Source organism: Ochotona princeps, chromosome 27 (genome assembly GCF_030435755.1).
Source record: "Ochotona princeps isolate mOchPri1 chromosome 27, mOchPri1.hap1, whole genome shotgun sequence".
In the NCBI taxonomy this organism is placed as follows: Eukaryota; Metazoa; Chordata; class Mammalia; order Lagomorpha; family Ochotonidae; genus Ochotona; species Ochotona princeps.
This window is the reverse complement of record NC_080858.1, coordinates 17,862,146-17,874,940: the sequence shown is the minus strand read 5'-3', so window position 1 is coordinate 17,874,940 and position 12,795 is coordinate 17,862,146. Positions and strand designations below refer to the sequence as shown.

The 12,795-nt window shown below is 47.6% G+C and overlaps 1 protein-coding gene and 1 pseudogene across 2 annotated transcripts in view; one reads left to right on the top strand and one right to left on the bottom strand.

Annotated features, from left to right (window-relative positions):
• Positions 1–2,025: 2,025 nt before the first annotated feature.
• The window catches only part of BORCS5 (BLOC-1 related complex subunit 5), a 59,611-nt gene continuing 48,841 nt past the window's right edge, over positions 2,026–12,795 (top strand). The window contains exons 1-2 of one of the 2 annotated variants that reach the window (XM_058655961.1): positions 2,026–2,105; positions 5,417–5,560. In XM_058655961.1, the coding sequence (XP_058511944.1) occupies position 2,105; positions 5,417–5,560 (145 nt within the window). In that variant the 5' untranslated portion in view covers positions 2,026–2,104. Of the gene's footprint in view, positions 2,106–2,255; positions 2,400–5,416; positions 5,561–12,795 lie in introns of those variants that run through there. The other variant, XM_004592570.4, reaches the window with a different exon arrangement.
• Positions 9,648–10,119, bottom strand: LOC105942198 (mitochondrial import inner membrane translocase subunit TIM14-like; annotated as a pseudogene).

The window sequence follows — 12,795 nt, the reverse complement described above, 5'->3', positions numbered from 1 at the left end:
GTAACTGACATGAGTTTGCTTCATTTTAGGAGTGTCAGAAGGGCCCAGCGCGGTGCCCTGGTGGTTAAATCCACCTCTTGCATGCGCCATGATGCCATATAGGTGCCAGTTTGTGTCCTGGATGTTCCACTTCCCATCCAGCTCCCTGCTTGTGGCCTAGGAAAGCAGTTGAGGATGACCCAAAACCTGGGACTCTGCATCTGTGTAGGAAACCAGGAAGAAGCTCCTGGCTCCTGGCTTTGAATTGGCTCAGCTCTGGCTGTTGTGGTCCCTTGGAAAGTAAACCAACAGACGGAAGATCTTCTTCTCTGTTTCTCCTTCCCTTGTAAAATCTGCCTTTCCAATAAAAAAAAATTTTTTTAAAGAGATGTTATCTTTAAAAAAAAAAAAAGAAGTGCCAAAAAATCAGTCTTAATGTTTCTATCTCTAAGCTGCTCTGGCAAAATCCCTATATAATAAATGCCCATTTAATTTTCTTACCACCACTAGAGTGTCAGCTTTCCCAAGGATAGGGAAGACCTGGGTCAGGTCTTGTTGTCTATGTTGGGCCTCTAGCACATGTTGAACAAAGGCATGTTACTGTTAGGTATCTTTTTAAGCGCTGATAAAGGGAGATATAATTCACATACAATGTATCCACTTAAAGTAGACCCTTCAGTAATTTTAAAATGTAGAGCTGTGCAACCATCACCACTATCAGTTTTAAAATATTATCATTACTCCCCGTTTTCCCTGCAACAGTTTCTCCTCAGACTTAGGCAGTCATTAGTCTATTTCAATTTCTCCAGTGCCTCTTCCGGCAATTTCATGGGAGTGTAATCTACAACCTTCTGGTTTTTTTTTTCTGACGGGCCTTTTCCACTTAAGGGATTTCCGAGGTTGACTCAAGATGCAAGCCTCTTGTCAGTGCTTCACCTCCCCCTCTCTCCTTTTAAAGATTTATTTATTTTTATTGGAAGGCCAGATTTACAGATAGATGGACACAGAGAAAGATCTTCCATCTGATGGTTCACTCCCCAAGCGGCTGCAATGGCCAGAGCTGAGCCGATCCAAAGCCAGGAGCCAGGAGCTTCCTCCGGATCTCCCACGTGGGTGCAGGCTCCCAAGGCTTTGGGCCGTCCTTGACTTTCCCAGGCCACAAACAGGGAGCTGGATGGGAAATGCAGCATCTGGGATATGAACCAGTACCTATATGGGATCCTGGCACATGCAAGACAAGGACTTTAGCCACTAGGCTACTGTGCTGGGCCCTCACCACCCTGTAAACATTTATTTATGGCTTTAAAAGACAGAAAGAGCCAGAGAAAGAGAGAAAGACAGAAAGAGCTCTATCTGCTGGTTCATTTTCTCAATGCCAACAGCTAGGGCGGGGCTTGGAACTCAGTTGGAGTCCCCCATGCTGGTGGCAGGGACCCAAGCACTTGAGCCATCCCCTGTTGCCTCCCAGGATGAATATCTGTTGCCTGCTGTGTTGCCGGCATCCCCAAACTATGACGGTGCACCTCCCTGCTGATGCACTTGGGAAAGAAGTAAAAGATGGCCCAAGTGCTTGGGCTCCTTGCACACACGTGGGAGACCCAGATGAAGCTTGTGGCTCGTGGCCTTGGCTTGGTCCAGTGCTGGACATGGAGGCCATTTGGGAATTAACCAGTGGATGGCAGGCAGCTCGCTCACTTGCTACTAATGCTGGCTCAGACGGCAGCCCTGGATGAGCTGCAGTGTCACTCATCCTGAGACACAGCTTCCAGTTTCTGCCAGGCCCAGTCCATGTTGTTGCGTCTGCTTCTCAGGCTTTCAAGAAAATAGAAATTTTAAAAGGAGCTCTGCATTCAGACAGTTGTGGACTTGAATGCTGGATCTAGCACCTCTGTCCATCTGCAAAACGGGTACAAATGTGTATCACGGTGACGCACACGTACCAAATGATAAACGTGGCTGGTTTGGTTTTGAGGCTGCGGGCCCTTTAAAGCGACGTCTCCATGGCAACGGTGGCGGATGGGGCGGAGCGGGTGGGCGGGGGGTCTCCTAACCCGGAACTGACGGCTGCGCGTAGCCGGCGCCGCCCATCGGCGTCCCGGTAGGAGCGAGCGGCGGCGCCAGAGCCAGTGAGTGCGAGTGGCGCGTCCTGCCTTGGGACGCCTCTGGTGTCCACGGCCTCGGCCGCCCGGGCTGCCCCAGGGCCGGAGGGCCAGCCGCCTGCGTCCGCCCCGTGCTTGTTCCCCCCAGAGAGGGCCTTCCCGCTCCCCACGCCGCGGCGCCCGGACGCTCTTAGCCTGCCTGTCCGACTTCCCCCTGTCCAGCCCTCGGTCCCTGAGCTGTGGCCCCGCTGCGGCCCGGCACCATGGGCAGCGAGCAGAGCTCCGAGGCCGAGAGCCGACCCAACGATCTGAACTCCTCAGGTCGGTGCCCTCCTCTGCCACCCTCCTGAGCCGGCCCTGTGCGTGCGGAGCGGGCTGGGGCCAGTGGGGCCCGGGACGGTGGACTGGTCACGCCTGGGAAAGCCCTCATCATGCTTCCATTCAAAACAAAAAGTGACCATCTGTCCCTAAGCTTGTGATTCCCCTAGACAGGCCTGGGCGCCCTGCCCACTATTTATTCCCCGAACAGCCGTGTGTCCCAGCTGCAGTCCACTCTTGAAAAGACGCCTTCATTAATTTTTGGCTCTAGGACTCAGCGACGGACGGACTGAGTCCTGGACGGGGACCGCTGAGCACAGGCTCTGTCTTGAAAATGGAGCTGACTGGTTCCTCTTGAGCAGGCGTGTGTGGTGGCTGCACGACCTCAGAACCCTTAGGTGCAAACGCCTGTGGAAGTGGGTTTTTTTGTTGGCCTCCGAAGCTGTCTTGATCATTGTTCTAGTGTTGCAGGAGCTGACGGGGGACAGCAGACAGTGGTCGTGTTCTCTGTGTGTCGTTCTTAGTTTCTGAAGTGGAAATGGAAGGATTTTATAGTGCTTGGAAAAGAGCGAGCGTTCACCATATACAACAGCTGGGGTGTAATTATTCCTTGTTTGATTACCCCGGGACAACTGGGATTTCTGATGGATAAAATAACTCTGCGCTTGTTAACTGCATTGGTCAAACCGGGGACCTAACAGGTACCTGTGGCCTTAAAATTGCTGGGTATTTCTGCCAAGCAAAATCTAGCAGCAACCCTAAGGGTCTGCGTTCACCCTCTCTGGGGTTAACCTGCAAGGATGATTTTTACTGGTGAACAACATCAATTAATTTTCTATTTCTTTGGGAGGCCCAGAAGCCCCATCTCTTATAATAATAATGCCCCTCTCCCTAACTTTTTGGTCTCCAAGTGAGCCCAAAGTTAAGTTTGGGGGAAGAGGTGTGGCATCTTTTAAAAAATATACTTCCTTGCCCAGGAACCCACAGCAAAGGCCAGCTTCTGGTGTTGGAGCTTGCCTGTTCCCTGCATGGTGCACGCTTGTGTTGGATCTTTAACTGTGCTTTATGGAAGAGGTCATTAAGTCCCTCTCTCCCTGGACTGAAGGGAGGATGGGGGGGTGGGGGACACGGAATCACACACTTGGTCTGTGACAGGGAAGATTTCTGGCATTGCTGTCGAAAGATGTGACTAACGGCCTAGAGTAAGCTTTTCTCAGAGGACAAGTGGCAAAGATTTTTCCAGAAGATGCAGTAGCTTCGGATCACACCCTGTGATGAGGCTGACTGGAAACCCTTTAACAGGTCGATACACACCCCAACCAGGAAGGTCCTTGAAGGCTGTTTCAGCGTAGAGCATCCTTGATAGTTTGGATGACTTTGCTCTAAATGGATTACCTTCTCTGCAGGAACGGGCAGTTGACCTGCCTCTGGGACAGTCCTGTAGAATTTTTGCTTCCATGGGGCCTGGTGATTATTTCTGACCCTGTTGGATCAATGTTGAAACTTCAGGGTGAGGGATTGGAGGTAGTGGGCCCACCATCCTGTGTTTGAGAGCATGAGTTTTCTCTTGACTGGGGTCTATTAAATTGTCAGGCCTTCTGGGAGATAGCTTGACTATCCCGTTGTGGCTCGCACTGTGTTCACTGACTATACATCAACCTGCGGTTCCTTTTCTCTTTGCTTTTTAAAAAGATTTATTTATTTTTATTTGAAAGGCAGATTTTTATAGAGAGGAGAAGAGACAGATCTTCCATCCACTGGTTCCCCCCTCAAATGACTGTAACAGCTAGAGCTGAACCAACCGTAAGTCAGGAGCCAGGAGCTTCTTTCTGCGTCCCCCCATGGTTGCAGGGGCCCAAGAATTTGGGTCATCCTCTTCTGCTTTCTCAGGTCATAAGCATGGAGCTGGATGGGAAGTGGAGCAGCTGGGACACAAACTGGCTAGTTTGATATGCCCACACGCCGGTTCCATTCTTTGCCAACTCCTAATATTGTTAACCTTGGACAATTTTGTGCCCTCATTTCCTCTTCCCTAAAAATGAGGATAGTTGTTGGTGGGCTCAGGAGAATCCAAGGAGAGATTTAAAAACAAGATCTGGGCCCGGGGTGGTAGCCTTACAAGCGCTGGAATCCCATATGGGCAACAGGTCATATCCCAGCTGCTCCTCTTCCCATCCAGCTCCTTGCATGCACCTGGGAAAGCAGGCAAGGTTGGTCCAGAGCCTTGGGATCCTGCACCTGCGTGGGAGACCCAGGAGAGGCTCCGGGCTCTTAATTTGGATTGGCTCAACTCCAGCTGTTGTGGCCGCTTGGGGAGTGAATCAGTGGATGGAAGATCTCTCTCCTCTGTATATCTGACTTTGCAATAAAATAAATAAGTCTTTTATTATTATTATTATTATTATTATTATTATTGGAAAGCCGGATATACAGAGAGGAGGAGAGACAGAGAGGAAGATCTTCCATCCGATGATTCACTCCCCAAGTGAGCCGCAACGGGCCAATGCGCGCCGATCCGATGCCAGGAACCAGGAACCTCTTCCAGGTCTCCCACGTGGGTGCAGGGTCCCAATGCATTGGGCCATCCTCGACTGCTTTCCCAGGCCACAAGCAGGGAGCTGGATGGCAAGTGGAGCTGCCGGGATTAGAACCGGCACCCATATGGGATCCCGGGGCTTTCAAGGTGAGGACTTTTAGCCGCTAGGCCACACTGTCGGGCCCAAAATAAATAAATCTTAAAAAAAAATCTGTTTGTGTTTGTGGGTGCTGAAAACAATATTTTTAATTGCCTAAGTGTTGGTAAGTGTTAAACCTTTCTGTAATGCGAGTCTTAAATACCGTAGCCAAATTGGCTTTCCCATAATCCACCTCTTCCAAGCCCCCACTGAAGCACAGCTGTAGCTTGTTGTGTCCTGACTACTTCCCTGTGGTAACCACTCTGAAGGCGGCTTTGGTGAGACTGAGGCGGCCTACCAGCCAGCCGCTGCTGAGCAGGGTTGTTATTTATTTTTTTTTTCCAGTGGCTCCTTCTCCGGCCAAGCACAGAGCCAAGATGGATGATATTGTGGTCGTAGCCCAGGGCTCTCAGGCCTCACGCAACGTCAGCAATGACCCGGATGTCATCAAGCTACAAGAGATTCCGACCTTCCAGCCCCTTTTGAAAGGTAAGGATTGCTTCTTGCCGCAGTGAGTCTGAACTGCAAGGTCCCGCGGCTCCACTGCCCTGTCCCCAACAGGTCCCGTGCCTTCCCTTCTCAGCTCCTCTGGCTTTTGGCTTTCATGGCATCTTAGCGAAGCCTTCCTTGATTGTGGTGTTTAACCGTGCGGCCCCTTGCCCTACTACAGATTGGCGTCCTGTCTGCTTTGGCTTGGATGTGAGCTGCACCATAGCAGGCCTTTTCTGTTTGGTTCACGGTTGAGTCCCCAGCTCTGGAAATGGGGAAATAGTGGCTAAGGAAGGGAGATGTTGTTGGGTTTGGTCATTCCCTGCTCTCATTTGTGCTGTGGGTTAAAGATTGGTGAGTTCAAGCCTAGAGGAAAAGCCTCCCTTACCACTGATACATTTGTGACTGATGCTGGCTGCTGAGAGGAGAGAGACCCATCTTGGTTAGGTGGTGGAGAGCGTTTCTCTTAATTCAGCAGTGTTTCTGCCTTTGGTTCCCCCCCTCCTCCGCACATCCGAATACAGAACACAAGACCCTGTTTCCCTAACCTGTGTCTCAGGGTGTTGCTTGTTGCTATAACTGGGTAGTTTATAAAGAAACTCTCATATTCCTGGAAGTTCAAGAACATGGCAGTAGTGTCTGGAACCTCCCTGTTGGTCCAAAACAGAGAGAGACCACGAGTCACTTTTGGCAAGATGGAGCTTGCTAAGTTGGGTTTGGTTTGTCTTCTTCCTCTACTAAAACCATGAATGCAGTCATTGGCTCCACCTGCATGATCTCATCTAATTAGTTTACCTCCCAGAGCCCCCACGGCCAAACCCACTAGTACAGGACTGGAGCTGAAGTTTCAGCATGCTTTTTTGGAGGGAACGCACACCGAGGGCGTAGTCATGTGGTGTAATATGGCGTAACCTGAAACACCCTAAACTTACATTGCCTTATACACATACTTCTTTTTTGACATCATTAAATGTGATTGACGTCTGGAAGATCAGATAGCTAGCAAACAGACTGAACTAGACCCTTCGTCACTCATGTCACTCCTGTGCTAGTTACACTCTCCCTCACTGTACTTAAAATCATTGGTGCTTTCCAAATGACATATAGAACCCTTTCTGCTGCTTCCTCTGTTTTACAGATGAGGAAATGCAAGCTTTTAGTCTCTTCCTTAGAGTTAGGCCCATTCACGAAACACCGCAGTACATCTTTTTTTCCATGGTATTAGTGTTGATTATTCTGGGGAATGATGCAGTTCTCCGAAGAAGCCAATGTTAGTGAAATTTCTGTATCCATATATCCTTGTGCAGTCAGATTAGTAGGCATCCTCTGTCTCCTTGGACATTTGAAGGAGGACAGCTCCGTGCCTTGAGGAGCTGCCCACAGTCACAGTTTTCATGTGACTATTTCTTTCTTATAATCTACATTTTAGTTCTGGGTGGGGTATGTGTGACCAGTTCTTTGCTTTAGGAAAAGTTTAAAGCCAAAACAATTTTGAGGCATATTTAATAATTTCCTAGGATTCATGTGTTTGTTTGTTTACTAGAGAGAGTGATAAGGAAAGGGTTGGAGAAATCGCTCTTACATCTGCTGGTTCGCTCTCCAAATGGCCACCACAGTCAGTGCTGGGTCAGGCCAAACAGGAACCTGGAGCTCCAGCCTGGTTTCCCACACGCGTGGCGAGGGCCCAAGTACTTGGACCATATTCTGTGTTCTCAGGGAGCTAGATCAGAGGTAGATTATTCAGGATTCAAACTTGAACTCCAACATGGGGTGTCAGCAAGTGGTGACTTGGTCAGCTATGCCATAACACCAGCCCCTGAGATTAGTTTTTGTAATAACAAACTGACTAGTAGGAAAAGAATTGGAGGAGTACGGACACTTGCTTAGAAAAGATAGGCAAATGAGGAAAATAGGGTGGAAATAGTGTCTGTGATTATGATGTTAATAGTGAGTTAATCAGAGTACCTCTGCATGATAGCTATTATTTTTTTTTCCGTTTTATAGATTAACACGCTGAGGCTCTGAGTTCTAAGTCACATGGTTATGGTGATAGTCCGTGCTAAAGGTGTTATCTAGTTGCAACCATTCTGTGCATAGTGTGAGACTACTTCTCAGTCTAGCACTGTAGCACTGCCATGATGAAAACCACGAGGCTGTAGGCATGTGCTGGTGGGTCGAGGTGCTTGCTGCCCGGCCTCCTGGTTGGCATCATTCTGCCTGGTCATGTAGAGCCCTGCCCTCCGCCCGCTGCCCTTGCCGAGGCCACTCATCACTGTCGCTTTTATACGCCGATCGTCCTTCCTCCCTCTCCTGCTTTCAGGGTGAGGCTATTTGTTCCAGTAGTAAAATGGGCCACACAGTGAAGGCTGTGCCCCCCAGGTTTGAGTTCAGAAAGCTTTTATTCAAGTTAATGACAGTTTATTCTTCCAAGACAATATAGTCCAGCATTGCACAGAGTTCACTATTGTTCCAGAATGTCATATGATGTAATGCTGATGCTGGTGGGTGATCTGCAGAGGCAGTGGCTGGGCGAGGTTGAGCCTATTTGGATGACTGAGGTAATGTTTGCATTTTAATAAGCAAGCAGATTGTTTCTTTGGTCTTAACCCTTTTGCATAAATATGGCGGAGTGTGATTTATGCTCTGCAACCTAAATAGCTATTCCTCTTTTAAGGCAACGAGATTTCTGTTTTTCATGGCAGTTTCTGAATTGGCAATTTATTTTGGTGCATGAAGCGTTTATTGTGGAATGAAATGTTGGAAAATCAGAAAGTAGCAATCAATGGCCATGACAGAACACAAAAGCTAGAAGTAGATCTGATGTAAGATTCCTAGAGGTTTAACAAGCCCTATAGATACCTTATTTAAAATTCAACCTCTCATATTTTTTAATGAGCCCCACTGTATTTTACGTCATTCTATAGGAATGAATGTTTAAAATGTTTGTATTGTACTTATTAATTTTTAGAAATAGTTATTCTGTTCACTCCAGCATATGAATATATGCATCCACACACACGCAACATTCTTTGCTACTGACCCATCATTTTTGTTAGCGACCTTGCATGTAGCATAAGAGCTGGTGTTGTCTTGCTACAGAAGGAAGGGACTGCTCCTGTTCCCAGCAAGGGAAGTCAGGCGGATGCAGCGTAGATGCCTGCGTCATAGCATGCGGCTTCGTTGGGAATCCTTTGGTTGGTTGGTAAGGACGTGATGCATGTGGAGTAGATTTTGATGATTACAATGAGCCAGGGGCTTTTCTTTTTGTTTCCTAATGTAAATCTTGTTAAATTTAAAATTCTGTTTTATTTGAAAGGCAGAGAGAAAGCTACAAAGGTACAGATGGAAAGAGATTTTTTTTTTTTTCATTCACTGGTGTATGCCCCAAATGCCCAACAACAGCCAGGGCAAACCAGGTCAAAGATGGGAATCTGGAACTCCATCCCGGTCTCTGTCATAGGCGACAGGGAGCCAGCTACAGCTAGTTGAGCTGTCACCTGCTGCCTTCCAGGTGAAGCCTTCGCGGCAGTCTGGTGGGCAGTGGAGTACTGCACTCCAACAAGCGCTCTTTAGGGTATGCGTGTTCCGAGTGCCTGCTTCACGACTGCTGCCTGCTTCCTGGGGTGGAACATGGTCTCAGGAAACAGCAGTGCAGTCTGCTTGTGTGGAACATGGGGAATTAGAGCTGGAGGTTGCAAGTGGACAAGAATGAAGTGATAGGAAAGGCGGATACAAGAACATGAAAGAACCAGATTTCCTTGTGTGTGTGTGTTTTCTCCTATTGCAAGAGGGCCTACGTCATTCCCTTGGGGTAATTCCACCATTAGATTTAATGTGTAATTACTACTTCATTAAACTTCCATTGGACCGGGGGTATCCTTCGAGTCAGGACTTTGCCCTCAGAGTACATACAGGTCCCAGATGACTCACTAAATGAGTGAGGAGCAAGATTTCTAGCCAAGTGTGGATCTATCATTTACTGGATATTCAGCTAAAGTATGATTTAAAATTCTCAAAGCCAAGCCAGAAAAGCATACCAAGGATTCACTTATTATCTACATCATTTTTAAAAACTTGTAGTTCTGAACTACTTCATAAAAAGTTGCTGTTCATACACACACATGAATGTAAACTGATAATTCATGTTTACTTCATTTTTTTCTTGTCCTTCTAATAAACCTTTAACTTCATTGCTTTTGGCTGCAGTATAGGCAGGTCTTTGCTTGTCTGGGTGCTTGAAGAGCCTAATTATTTGATGTGCATTTCTAATTTTTCCTTTATTGGCAGTTGGGCTTATTCCTGGCATTAATGCTGCTTCTCATATTGGGTTTTGGGTTCAAGTCCACCTCTGTAACAACTCCCAGTGAAGACAGATTTTTTGATAGACTTTGAAAAACTTGTTTTACTTGAGGCGGCATATGCTTGATGGCTTGCAACGTATAATGGCCTGCAAACCCTACAGTAGCAATAGTCAGTCCAGCTATGACCTTGTAGTGGCCACGGCTTGGACTCGGTACCCCTGCCTTCCGAGGGCTGGAACATCCCCGTCCAGAGGCCATGGCCACCAACCGATGGCCTCACCTGAAAGTGAAGACTGGCCAGCAGCAAGCACAGCCCGCTCAAGCAAGGGTGCCCTGTGGAACACCAAGAACTAGATTTCAGATGGCCAGTTTGTAATACCCTTCTGATGTATTCAGCTGTCACCCAGCCAGTAAGGGCAGGAAGGTCTGCGTTCACTACACATCTGTCTGCCTGCTGTCAGACCTAACCGTCACACGAGGGAATGGCGTGCCAGCAGAGGGGTGGGAGCGAGGCTCTTCCTCAGAGCCGTGGTCTGCTCCGAAAGGCTTAAAGGTGACCTCTGGCCCCAGGGTTGACCCAGAGTGGATTTCCTCCAAACAGCATGTTGAAAGAGTTAATAACTTATTTCTGATTACGTTGTATTTGTGTAAGAACTCTTCAGTTTGCCTTTCACATAAAAATTCTCAGAAAGTTGGTTACAGAGAGGAGAAGGGACAGAGATCTTCCTTCTGTTGGTTCACGTCCCGAACAGCTGCAGCGGCTGGAACTGATACGAAATGAAGCCAGGAGCTTCTTCAAGGTCTCTCACATGGGTGCAGGGGCCCAGGCCCTTGAGCCGTCCTTTGCAGCTTTCCCAGGCCATAAGCAGGGAAATAGAAGGGAAGTGGAGCAGGCAGCACATGAACCTGTGCCCATATGAGATACAGCACTGTAGGTTGGGGCTTAGCGTGCTACGCCACAGTGCCAGCCCCTTCAGTTAGCATTTTAAACACAATTGTTAACCAGAAGAGTGTTAGACTTACTTGCTGGAGTGGAAGTACACATCAGGTGTATGGTTGTTTTGAGCCGCAAGAGAAGGAGCCTCATCTTACCGGCCTCCCCTTTTTCTCAGTCTAGCACATCTCCGTATGTCTGCTTTTGTTCTGGTTTCTTTCCCTTACCCTGTGAAGGCATCAGCTCCTTTCTGAGACTTAGTGCCTTGCTGTTTCACTCTTTTCTTCATTTGTTGGGACTTTGCTGCTGTCCTTCCTTCATGTCTAGCACCCAGCATGAACTTCTCGTGTTCAGATACGCAAGTATTGCCCTATTTCAAACAGAACAGACCTTGCCCCTCTTGACTGCTGTGCTTACTCTTGGCTTCTCTGCTTGGCCGCTGCGTGCTGTCCCTGTGTCCTTCCTCTCTGTTCTGGAGGGCCTCGTGGGGAGGCTCACGTTTATATTTACCATTCCATATCTGCTGCTGCTTTGGAGGGTCACTACCAGTGTCCCCTTTGCTTGGTGAAACCTGTTTTTTGCCCACAACTTCCTCTTTTCCCCCACACTGAGAAGTTTTCCATCTCACTTATTCAGTGTCCCTCCTTTTAGCTTCACAGTGTACCCTGGTTTTTCTGTTGTCAACCTGCTCACCTGCTCAGCATTTGGGCTGTGCTGTTGTAGAGCACCATGGTGCCGGGGGTTTTGACATCAGCCGTTTTAGATGATTGTGAGTCTGCACTGTCAGCCGGAACTTCCTGTCCCGCTTCTCCAGCTGTGAGCTAATCAGCGTATCCAAGTGGTGTTTTCTTCATCATGCCTTATGTCCTAATCACGTATTTATTAATTTCATTAATTTATTTCTACAGACTTTTTTTTGTTAGGTGAATAATGTACACTTTTAAGAGAATGCTCTGCAGTTGTTGGGTGTAGTATTCTGTGATTATCAGGTGAAGGTGGGGTTGACAATATTCAAATCTGATTTTTAAAATAAGATTTATTTATTGGAAAGACAGATTTATGAAGAGAAGGAGAGAAAGATCCTCCATCCCGCTGATTCACTCCCCAGGTGGTCGCCGTGGCTGGAGCAGAGCTGATCTGAAGTCAGGAGCCTGGAGCTTCTTCCAGGTCTCCCACACGGTGCAGGGTTCTAAGGCTTTGGGCCGTCCTCGACTGCTTCCCCAGGCCACAAGCAGGGAGCTGGGTGGGAAGTGGGGTGGCTTGGATTAGAACCGGCGCGCATATGGAATCCCAGATGTACAAGGCAAGGATTTAACCACATGTATCTTTCATTTTTTAATTTTATCACTGAAAGAAAAATGTAAAAATATTCAGTTTTGATTTGACTGTCTATTCCTTTTATTGTGTCGGTTTTTGCTGTGTGTGTATATATATATATACACACATTGAATATATATATATACACATCTATATATATATCGAAATCTGTATGGTACATATACAATAATAATTAATGTTGATTCTTTCATGATTGAAAAAGCTTCCTTTTTCCTTTGCTGTTCCTCTGTCGTGGGTCTTTTTTGGTCTTATGGTACGTTAGTCATTTCAGTTTGCCTTTTTTTTTTTCTCCAAAAAATGGTTTATTTTTGTTGGTGAGTCAGGCAGAGATCTTTGGCTTACTGGTTGGCTCTCCAGATACCCGCAACAGCCAAGCCTAAGCTGGGACTGCACCAGGAGCCCGGAGTCCCATCCAGGCCTCCTACAGGAGTGATAGGGGCCCACATACTTGTAATATCATCTGCTCTCTTCCAGCTTGCAGCCTGGCTGAAGTTAGTTTGGAAGTGGAGGCACCAGGACTTGAAATAGGCACAGTGGTGTGGGACATGCATGGCCCAAGCAGTGACTTCAACAGCTGTGTCAAATTCCTGCCCATTTTTTTTACACTTGCCGTTTGCATAGTATATGTTTATATTTTTCAATCAATTTTATCTGCTTATGTC